This window comes from Ctenopharyngodon idella, chromosome 18, assembly GCF_019924925.1.
Source record: "Ctenopharyngodon idella isolate HZGC_01 chromosome 18, HZGC01, whole genome shotgun sequence".
Classification (NCBI taxonomy): Eukaryota; Metazoa; Chordata; class Actinopteri; order Cypriniformes; family Xenocyprididae; genus Ctenopharyngodon; species Ctenopharyngodon idella.
The window spans coordinates 14,531,758-14,543,992 of record NC_067237.1 but is presented as its reverse complement, the minus strand read 5'-3'; the positions used below and the strand labels follow the sequence as shown (position 1 = coordinate 14,543,992).

At 38.9% G+C, this 12,235-nt stretch overlaps 1 protein-coding gene across 2 annotated transcripts in view; it reads right to left on the bottom strand.

The window, feature by feature from the left end:
* LOC127500242 (thrombospondin type-1 domain-containing protein 4-like) overlaps nucleotides 1–12,235 on the bottom strand; it is a 30,845-nt gene that overhangs the window by 8,888 nt on the left and 9,722 nt on the right. The window contains exons 1-2 of one of the 2 annotated variants that reach the window (XM_051871243.1): nucleotides 9,113–9,378; nucleotides 2,728–2,932 (exon numbers count right to left, since the gene is read on the bottom strand). In XM_051871243.1, coding sequence (XP_051727203.1) covers nucleotides 2,728–2,932; nucleotides 9,113–9,187 — 280 coding nt within the window. In that variant the 5' untranslated portion in view covers nucleotides 9,188–9,378. Of the gene's footprint in view, nucleotides 1–2,727; nucleotides 2,933–9,112; nucleotides 9,379–12,235 lie in introns of those variants that run through there. The other variant, XM_051871242.1, reaches the window with a different exon arrangement.

Sequence of the window (12,235 nt, the reverse complement as noted above, 5' to 3'; positions counted from 1 at the left end):
TAAACCATGTTCAGCTACTGGAAACAAGCAGCAAAACCATCACAGTCCTGACAGTTGAATTAGAAGCGCTGAGCTGAAGGCTGAATGATGGAGAGTGTGTTTATGTGCGCAGCCGCAGGCGCAGGAAGGAGGCCGTGAAACCGCTGAGCAGCAGCGTGGCGCTCATTACAGCAACAAGAAAAACTCATTCTGTGGCTCAGTTCTATCTCAGCGTCAGTCTATCATGCTGTCTGGGACTTTAACTAACAGACCTGCACTTACAGAGAGACAGAAATACACATTAAGAAGTTTTCCGGAGTCTGAGCTGGGTAGTAATTTAACAAGCGCATGTTTAAAGTGCTCTGAAACAGCTGCTTCAGACACTATTTTGACTTTTTAAGACACATTTGGAGCTTTACAAAATGCTTTTATTTCATAAAAGTAAATGCATGAAGCCACAAAATCACAGACAATCAGAACATGTGTGACATTTATTAAATTTCACTATGGGCGGAGCTAAACTGTGCTATGTGACAGAGACTGAAAGCATGTGATGTTGTGATGAAGGCTGGTTATGAGGCGTTGGAAGTTAATGGCTGTTTACACCACAAATGATAAATATAACCATGACTATAACAATAATGTTTTAATAAAAACTCTACGAGAATAGTGAAGTCCACAGCACACCTATAACGATAATGACACAGAGGAACAATATCTCTGATAACACTTTCAGAGCGATTTTTTCCAGCTGCTTAACAATAAAAACATTGACAGCCAATCAGAATCCATCCTGCTTTAAAGAGCTTGAGCATTTAAATAGACAGACGACAAAACTGCAGCGCTTAGAGATCGATTCTGTGTGTTGGTTTGAATGCCAATATAGTTTTCATTATAGTTTTAGTTGTGGTTATCGTTATCGTTTTTGTTATAGTTTTAGTTAGTATAGTTTTTGTTAGTTATTATAGTTCTCTATAGTTATTGTTATTTTAATCGATATAATTACTGTTATAGTTATATAGTACTGTCATTATATTTATAGTTATAGTTTTAGTTATATTTTTCAGTATAGCTATTGCTATAGTTATTGTTAGTTATTATAGTTATCGTGATAATTGCTATAGTTATCGTTAAAGTTATCATTACAGTTTCAGTTGTTGTTATCGTTATAGTTTTCGGTATAGTTTTCTTTGTAGTTTTTGTTGTAGTTTTTGATAATGTTATCGTTATTGTTGTAAGTATAGATTTGTTGTTAGTTTTATTTATAGTTATCGTTATAATTATCGCTATAGCTATTGCTATAGTTATTGTTAATTATAGTTATCGTTATAATAATCACTATATTTATCGTTATAGTTTTTATAGTTTTAGCTGTTGTGACAGTTATCGTTATAGTTTGTTATAGTCATTGTTACAATTATTATAGTTATTGTTATAGTAATCGCTATAGTTATCGTTATAGTTATTATATTTTTCATTATAGTTTTAGTTATAGTTATCATTATAGTTATCAGTATAGTTATCGCTATAGTTATTGTTAGTTATTATAGTTATTATAACAATTGCTATAGTTATCGTTAAAGTTTTTACCGTTTCAGTTGTTATCGTTATAGTTATCGTTAGTTTTCGGTATAGTTTTCATTATAGTTTTAGTTGTAGTTTTTGTTAAAGTTATTGTTATAGTTATAAGTATATTTTTCATTATAGTTTTCATTATAGTTTTAGTTGAAGTTATCATAGTTTTAGATATCGTTATAGTTATCAGTATAGTTTTCGTTACAGTTATCATTATAGTTATTGCTATAGTTAGTTTTCGTTATAGTTTTAGTAAAAGTTATCATTATAGTTATCGCTATAGTTATTATTATAGTTATTGTAAACAATAAAGTTAGTTGTACTTATATTTTTTGTTATAGTTTTATTTATAGTTATCGTTATAATTATCGTTATAGTTATCGCTATAGTTATTGTTAGTTATTATTGTTATAGTTTCAATAATCGCAATATTTATTGTTATAGTTATCATTATAGTTTTAGATGTTGTGATATAGTTATCATTATAGTTATCGCTATAGTCATTGTTACTTTAATCGATATAGTTACTGTTATAGTTATCATTATATTTTTTGTTCTATTTTAGTTATAGTTATCACTATAGTTATTGTTAGTTATTATAGTTATCGTGATAATCGCAATAGTTATCATTAAAGTTATCATTACAGTTTCAGTTGTTGTTATCGTTATAGTTATCGTTGTAGTTTTCGTTATAGTTTTAGTTTAGTTTTTGTTAAAGATATCATTATAGTTGTCAGTATAGATTTATAGTTATTGTTATAGTTAACGCTATAGTTATTGTTACAATTATTATAGTTATTGTTATGATAATCGCTATATTTATCATTATAGTTATAATTATAGTTTTAGCTGTTGTGATATAGTTATCGTTATAGTTTTCGGTATTGTTTTCGTTATAGTTTTAGTTGTAGTTATCATTAGTTTTTGTTAGTTTAAGTTATCGTTATAGTTAACAGTATAGTTTTCATCATAGTTATCACTATAGTCATTGTTACAGTTATTGTAGTTATTGTTATTGTAATTGCTATAGTTATCGTTATAGTTATTATATTTTTTACTATAGTTTAGTTTGTAGTTATATTGTAGTATAGTTTTCGTTATAGTTATCATTATAGTTATTGCTATAGTTATCATTACAGTTATTGCTCTTGCAGTGAACTGGCATTTACTCACCCAGATAGTTCCTGCTCTTCACCATCTCCGTGACGTTTATTTTTGTGGCTCCCGGCGGAATCTCCACGATCTTGTGGTAGCCTACTTTGGACAGGCTGTGTTGAAACAGGCCCGAGACGAGCTTACATGCGCTGTTGTCCCCTCCGCACACGCCGCATTTATCAGGCACCTTTCCAGAACCCAAGAGGTCGTCGCAGCCGGCGCTCTGCACAGAGAAACACAGGAGACGTCAATGACCTCTAATAAACACACACACACACGTGACCTCTGCTGCACTAAGGTCAGTAGCATGTGTGTAAGACGCGGGTGGACACCTGCAGTGATGAAGATGTTGTCACGTGATCAGTTTATTTGGCTGATGGTTTAAACAGCTTGATCTCTTCTGAACATTGTACGTCTGTTTTCATGATGCAACATTGATGTGGGCGGAAACGACCGTTAATCAGACATCAGCGCTGGAGACAGGGAATATATTTCTCTTTTCAGCGCTCCATAAATCCAGGGTTTAGTGAACATGTGCAGAAAGACGGGAGTGAAAAGACAGAAAACGACAGGAGAGGAACAAATGAGGAAAAGAGAAAGAGTTCGGAGACCGTGAACCAGTGGGAGGTACGGACACAAACACCCATAATCCCTTGCTGAAGCCAGAGCCAGTGGTCATCTCAGCATCTGACCTGCTGTCAAACCCCATCCAGCTCTCCAGAACAACGGCTGTCCTGTCCAGACCGGTGCCAAACTCACCATTACAGATTTACAATCAAAGAATCACACAAAACACACAGCGGTCAGTGGAGACTGGAGGAAAAAAGGGTTTGTCAATTAGTGAACATTCTTGGTCTGGACGCAAATATACTTATCGTTATAGTTATCGTTATAGTTATTGTTATAGTTATTGTTATTCTTGGTCTGGGTGCAAATATAGTTATCTTTAAAGTTATCATTCTTGGTCTGGACGCAAATATAGTTATCGTTACAGTTATCATTATGGTTGTACTTACCATTCTTGGTCTGAACACAAATATAGCTACTATTATAGTTATCGTTATATTTATCATTATAGATATAGTTATCATTCTTGGTCTAGATGCAAATATAGTTATCGTTAAAGTTATCATTATATTTATTGTTTGAGTTATCATTATTGTTATTATAGTTATTGCAATAGTTATCATTAAAACGTCTATTTAGTCTAACCAAAATCCCTTCGGACACAAAATACAAATGATGGTAATGACATTCAGACGTGTAAGTAGGAATTTCCCAGGAGGACCTGAAGGAAGCATCAGACCTGAATCCAGGTCATGTCGTTCCCAGAGCTGTTCTCTCTGTCTCTCTCTGTAGGACATCCGGCCTGTTTGGCACCCGGAGAAACACCAAAACACGGATTTCAACATTCCTAAAATTCCCTTCAGACTCGCTGCTGAACGACAGCTGATGGTGTTTTGGTGATTTTTAGCGGATATACGAAGCAGATTCTCCCTAGTTCCCACCACAGGTGGAGCTCTTCACATCAGCTTCTGCTCTGAGATGATAGTGAAGATTTGAGAATTTTTTTCTGCATGTAAACATCATCCATTTCCATTATGCGGAAATGCCGCGGGTCAAACAGATGCAGCGCTGCAGACATGACAGCTGGACGCATGACGGCCCTGAAACACCAAACCTCTAGAGTTTCAGACTGAATGTAAATGTGACGGGATCAGCGTCTCGTCTGATATGTAATATCCTCTCTGAAGTCCATCTACAGTAAAAGCTCTTTGAACCGACTGGGCGGCTCGAGTTTGTGGTTCACCAGCGAGAATGAAGCTGGCAGCAGGAAAGACGCAGTCGGACTGACCCGACGGCTACAGTTACAGGCGGCCTGGGATATTTTACACTCCATAATGGGCGAATTCAAACAAAAGCACCTTCACACAGAAAGAACACACACATTTGTGCAAAACGAAGGCCCTCGATGAATCACACGCTCTCTGAAATCATTCTGAATTTATTGATGTTTCAATCCCTTGACTGAACCATCACAATTACTATGGGAGATTCAAACAAAGCAGCTCTTTGTAGTGTGTGTGTGTGTGTGTGTGTGTGTGTGATCAACATTCTCACATTCACCTGGATCTTGTTTATACTGCAAATTCACATTCTAACTTCTGTAATAAATAAATGCAGTTGTTAGTGTCCGAAAGTCTTCTTTCTGCAGTCATGTAATAAATACAATCAGATGAAATACGACATCTGCTGCGCTGAGCCTCCTCTTCTCTGCACCAACTGCACGAGTTCCCACGATGCACTGGGCTGCAGGAGCCAGGAGCTTATGGACAGGTTGGAAGCCTTTCAATCGACACTTTCCATCCAGCACAGCGTTTCCCTCACAGAGCCAACAAACAGACACGAGGAGCTCACAGATCACTTTATCTGGCGACGGCCGTGAAACATCACAGTGTGTGTCGTACATTTATGAAAGCAATAATCGAGAATGGTGATATCATGGCATCATTATAAATTCAGTTCATTATGACTGATGCATGAAGAGGTACAATATAATTAAGCATTGATCTGAAATTTATTAACCTTCTTTTTAGACCAAAAAATTTTACGTTTAGAATTAAAAAAAAAAAAAAAAAAAAATTTTATCGGAATGAAACTTTTGTGGCACATAAACAAATGGTACACATGATTAAAAAAAAGGCTTTATATGGCTTTAAAAACACAGAAAAAATAAGGTTTTTTTGGGTACAACCTACAAATCAGCAATGATGACTTGGCCTGTGATGTGTAAATATACATCCAAAAGCAAAACTTAATAAAAGTAAGTAATTATGTCTGAAAATACTCTTATAAGCAACTAGGGAATACAGCCTACTATATATATATATATATATATATATATATATATATAGAGAGAGAGAGAGAGAGATAAATAGATAGATAGATAGATAGATAGATAGATATAGTGGTTACACCATGGTATTATATTCAATTTTCTTTATTTCTCCCACTAGATGGCACTAACCTGCCTTCCATGCATTGGATTTTTAATACCTTTACTCAGTTTTTAACTTAATTATTGTATTTATTGAAAATAATATGAATTATTTGTTTTAATATTTGTATCATTTTAAATATGTTAGGTTTTTAGTTTCATGGACTCTTGTTTTGACATTCTGTTTTGTTTCCGTTTGTTCCTGTTTCCCTGCTCTGTTTAGTTTCGGCTTCATTGGTTACTGATTTTGTCCTCGTTTGTCTCCATTGTTACCAATTAGTTTCAGCTTCCTTTTACCCTGTGTTTCAGTTTTTCATGGTCAGTTCTCGTTTATGCTTAAGCCCAAAGTATACTGTATACTATTGTTTTTGCAGTAATTAGTTTATACACAAGGTGGCAACCGTGCCCTAGCGGCGTTGATTCACAAGGTAGTCAAAGAAGAACTGCATAAACGGAACAGACCAGAACGCATGCAAGCTACAGCGACGATAGAGGCCTACATAGACGAGAGATTGTGTGAAAAAATTAACATTTAATAAAAACTATATAGACATTTGTAAAAAATAAATAAAAATATGACAAAAACAACAAAATTACTAAAACTAATCCTAACCAAACTTAAAACAAAATATAGCTGCAAGCAGCATTTATTGGGGTTCAAGTGTATTAAGACCTTTATGTCATCTATGGTGTTAGGGTCTAGGCCAACATGAAACCATTTAGGATTTATAGACTTTTGGGTATGTTTGGAGTTGGCCATTTTCTTAATGATCCTGTTATGGCTATCCAAATGGTAAAGTTTTTGATAATTACTGACCTAAAAAATCTAGAGAATTATACTGCAGTGGGTTTGAGGTTGAGTGAAATACCTAGGACCTTCAGGCAAAGTTTTGAGAATGAGGAGATTCAACATATACTATGAATATAGTTTATGTGTGATACTTAGCACCACCCAGTGGCTGATTTCTTGCATACTTCACACAGACTGCTAGAGTCAAGAGTCAAACAGGCCCACCAAGTTTCGTTTTGATCAGCCTCCGTTAACCTGGTCTAACAGGTTCTCAAATTTCATAGGCCAATGGCGGCCATGTTTTTTGAGAGTGCTCATAGACATTCATGGCACCTTCGACCAAGACACTGTATGCCCATTTTCAAGTCAGTCGGATTAACGGTTGCGTAATTATAGCCATTTTCATGTTTTTTCCCTGTTAAAGCACCACCAAGTGGACAATCGCTTTACCATCATCAACAGTGCATGCCAATTTTCAAGTCAATCAGACTAACTGTTGTGTTGATGTAGTGGTTTTCATGTTTTTTTCTATTACAGTGCCACCAAGTGGCCAAACGCTACAATTTTTTTACTGTGACCTCGGACTGAGCTTGTACACACGTGTACCATGTTCGGTGAAAATATCTCATTGCAATCAAGAGATATAACCATTTTAGTAAAGTCAGCTGCCTACTTCAAACATTTTGGCATCCTGTTGCGAACCTGAATTGCTAATCGAAATTCTTTTGATAACTTTTTGCCATGAGTGTTTCTAGATGATGCATGTCAAGTTTTGAAAAAATTGCACAAATAGCCATTTTCTACGACAAAAAGTCTAGGAGTTATGAGCAGTTTTGCGTTGTTGATCGCTGTAGCGCCACCTATTGACCGATTTGGACCAGTCCGGGTATCTGAGTAGCGGGCAAGGCTACTACCATCTGACCAAGTTTCACGTTTTTAGGCACTACACGCTTGAACCCCTAAATATATATAAAAAAAAAAGTATTTAGACACTATAGCTCATATAACACTCATATTTGTGTCTGTGGAAACCGACAGCACGGCACAGAGAATATATATGATTAGAACATATATAAAGAATATTTTACAGCAGCACTCCAGTCTAAACAGACTGTGTCTGTAATTGTCTGTGTGTCTGACAGCGAGACACATTCCTGCAAGAGTTCATATGGACCCCATGTGGAGGACGAGAGCAGCAGCATGTGTCCTCCAAACGCAGAAATGCACTGTGGGGCTTTTAAAAGTGTAACCGCAGGCTCATAATGGGCAAGATAACAGCCACTGTTTTACCACGGTTAACTCCAGCAGTGGAGCCACTTTAATTACCTTCAGACTCAGTAAACAGCTGACAACCGGTCTGCGACGCAAAAATACATTCACAACACGCAAAGACAGAAGAACAAACGTAAAAACGTTCAGTATGTTTGACATCAGTGTGAGCATAAAAATAAGAGATCATGATATTCACCTGTTAACAGAAATATAGGATGTTAAAGACATAAATCCTGCATTGGCTGTGATTTACAGCTCATCTGAGCACTGGCATCAGCACGAGGGAAACGTCCGTCTGTCTGCGGAAACGAGCGCTGAGGTCGAGGTTATGAGTGTAAACACACAGTGGCCGGCCATAAAGTGCGCTGAAATAGCCAGCGGTGGCACTGGGTTTCTCACAGCTGGCACAAAAACACGGCACTGAACCGCTGTGACAGGCTCTCCTTCTTTCATCTCTCAGGATCCTGTTATTAAAAAAGCCGGGCGATGACATTTAAACGGTCTCTGCGGTGTCGTATCTGCAGCATTTGACATGTTAATGATGGGAGGGGAAGTACTGTAGGAAGTGAACGTGGCCTCAGAAACCATCTGTGCGGATTATTCACACCCAAGCAGACAGAATCCCTCTCAAGGACACTCTTTAAACACACATTCTGTGCTAATGAACAGCAAAAAGCTGGATGACGCGTAAAAGATTAATCTGAAGTAGAACTGAGTGATTTATACCACAAAATGAGTATTTTTGCTGGAAATTCAGTGAAAAATTCTTCATATTTTAAATAATCATGTGATCATGCCTGTATAATTTAGTGAATAATGAAATGAAAGGTGATTCATCTATAATTACTTTGTATTTTTATTGATGGATTCTGATGGACTCGAGTCAAAAAATCAGATGATTCATATCAAATGAATGAATCAGAGTGAAAACATATTCAATACTTCAAAACTTCTTCAAAGCTCATAAAACAGATTCAGACTGTAAATTCTGATTTAATGTGAAGTCGTTTAGTGTTCATCTGTTTTGCACATTTATTTTAATCAAAATTAATGTGGTCTAAAACATCTATGCCTAACAAACACCCCTTAAAACAATTTGAATAATATTTTTGCATAATATAAAAATTTTTAGTGCTCAGCTCTAAAATAAGACTGATAATTGTCCAGCTCAAACAAGGTAAAACAATCTTAAAGAGAAAGATCTTTAAAAAAATCCATGTTTGTATAAATGTAAATGTAGGAAGTAAATTCCCTTAGAGACTCCCAGAAAGCGGAGTTTCTCTGAAACTCTGAAGCACACGGACAGACGTGTGTCATCAAAGCAAACATGAAAACACACAGACCTGCGACCACGGCTTCCCCAGGACACGCATCTGCAGACAGACGAGCAGCAGCGGAGCGACAGCAGACAGCATCATGACACACACACGCACACAGACGGTGTGTCGTCCTCCCAGAGCACAGATCACATGAGCCGCTGCGGCTCCTGTGCAGCCAGTGTCTCTCTGAGCGACACACACATGTGAAAGCTGAGCTGCTGGAGGAGGAGGAACAGTGGAGGGAGAGAGAGAGAGAGAGAGAGAGAGAGAGAGAGAGACTGGGAGAGATTGAGAGATGAAGTGGGAAAAAATATAAAAATATAGCCCATAATCAGAGCTCAATTACAAATCAGTTCATTCACATTAAGGCAGGAACACACCAAGCCAACGGTTGGCCGTCGGGCAGTTTTTGTTCGAAAAAGCAAGTTTTCTCAGTGCACAGTCGGCTGAAGTTGGTCCTCACTGGCTTTCTTCCGGCCATTTTGACATGTTGAATTGGCGTCGGAGCTCGTCGGTCCGTCGGGCCATCTGATCATTCTGATTGGCTGTTCAGCTACTGCCACCTGCTGGTACGGAAAGGCATTTCTTCTTACGCAGGCGCAGAACGGACGTGCTACTTGGCCATCGGCTGTCGACAGTCGGTTTGGTGTGTCAGGCCAACTTTGGACACAGACGCCGCCGACGTGAGCCAACCCCGCAGTCTGCTTTCGTCGCCACTAATTTGTCGCCGTCAGGCTTGGTGTGTTCCTGGCTTAAGGCGATCTCTGTGAACACACCTGATGGACCTGTGAGTGTGTATGTGTGTGTGACATGTTCTGAAGAGGTTTGGGACGCACAGAAAACAGCTTCTGTGTACATCTGGGAAACTGATCACAGACACACAGCAGTCGGAACGCTTCTGCGTGTGCCTGTGGAAGATAAGGGCCAATCGCCATGACTTTAACAGGCAGGACGAGACCGCTGACCTCCGCTTCTCCTGAGACGCTTCTGTAAACCGTCAAATCAACCGACTGTTAAATGAGACAGAATCACTCAGATAAGAGGAACAATACTGGTCAAAAGAGAGAAGTAGAAATCAATCAGAACACCCTAGCAACCACACAGCGACACCTTGACAACCACCCAGAACACCCTAGCAACAACCCTGGAAACCACTCAGAACACCCTAAAAACTCACAACGACACCCAGACAACCACTCAGAACACCTTAACAACCACACAGCAACACCATGACAACCACCCAGAACACCCTAGCAACACCCTGGCAACTACTCAGAACATCCTATCAACACCCTGGCAACCACTCAGAACACCCTAACCACATAGCAACACCCATCCACAATACCCAAGCAAACATATAGCAACACTATTGCAACCACCCAGAACACCCTAGCAAAACTCTGGCAACCACTCAGAACATCCTAACAACCACACAGCAACATTGTGACAACCACCCAGAACATCCTAGCAACACCCTGGCAACCACTCAGTACACCCTAACCACATAGCAACACCCTGGCAAACTCATAGCAACACTATGGCAACCACCCAGAACACCAAAGGCAACACCATGGCAACCATCCAGAACACACTAGCAAGTTAGCAACCACTCATAACACCTTATCAACCACATAGCAACACCCTTTAACCCAACCAGAACACACTAGAAATGACATAGCAACACCCTGGCAACCATCCACAACACCCTAGCAACCCCATAGCAACACCCTGGAAACCACCAAGAACACCCTGGCAACCACTCAGGACATTCTAGAAATCTCATAGGAATACCCTGGCAACCATCCACAACACCCTAGAAACCCCACAGAAACACCCTGGCAACCCCCCAGAACACCCAAACAACCACTCAGAAATCGTAGCAATCTCACTGCAATAGCCTGCCTGACAATCACCCAGAACACCCTAGCAATACCCTGGCAACCACTCAGTACACCCTAACCGCAAAGCCCTAACCTGGCAACCATCCACAACACCCTAGCAAACCCATAGCAACACAATGGCAACCACCCAGAACACCCTAACAGCACCCTGACAACCACTCAGAACACCCTTAAAACCACATAGCAACACCCTGGTAACCATATAGCATCGACCTGGAAACACTCTGGCAACTATACAACAGTGCAATTAAAATCCACTCAGAAAACCTCAGAAGCACAGAGCAGAAAAACCACGATCCCTTCTGAAACTGTAACAGTTTAAGAGGAAATGCTTGCGGCATCATTTTAATTTCAAATGAGTGAAACTAGATTCCCATCATTATACTGTGTAAAGCATGTGAACCTACAGCGAGCAGCACAGTGATAAATACAGCTGAATGTGAGAAGCAGGCGTTGATGGGCGGAACTAACAGCGTGTTGAAATCCCATTATGTTTTCCTGCCGCAGACAGACTCCGGGTTCACATCGGCCCTCGGAGACGCGCTTTCAGACCCCTGATATCTCACACACTTCATCGCCAGGAGCTCCACAGAAACACTAACACCACCATCCACAAACACACTGCAAATCAGGGCTTGAGAAAGGTGAAGACAATTTTTAACAAAACATTAGTAAAAGGAGGAGCATAAGCTGCTGAAAATGTGTTCACTTCAAATTAAACCAAACGCTACAGCTTCTGTTTATTTTAAGTGATGTTTCCAACAAGCTACTTCTCATGTCTGTCTGAAAGCACATGAGATTTATACAGAAGCTCATTTCCACCACAGAATAAAAGAATAAAAAAGGTAATTGTGACTTTTCTCACAATTCTGACCAAATTTAGACTTTTAGAAAAAAAGTCAGAATTGTGAGATAAAAAGTCACAATTACCTTTTTTTTATTTTGTAGCGGAAACAAGTTTCATAGATTTGTACTTTTATTGCTTTTAGAAATACATTAGCGGGACCCAGTTTGAGCTGCTAGTTCTCTGCTCTCTCTGCTCATGCTGGGATTTTCCGGTGGGATTCCCTGCAGTGCTCCATCTCACTCACCGATGCTGTGGCACACAGACCCTCACAGATCCATAATTCACCATATTTACGTTAATGCATTTGGCAGATGCTTTTATCCAGAGAGACTTACATTGCATTAAAGGTATATATTATATCAGTTCATGCATTCCCTGGGAATCGAACCTGTTGCCGCT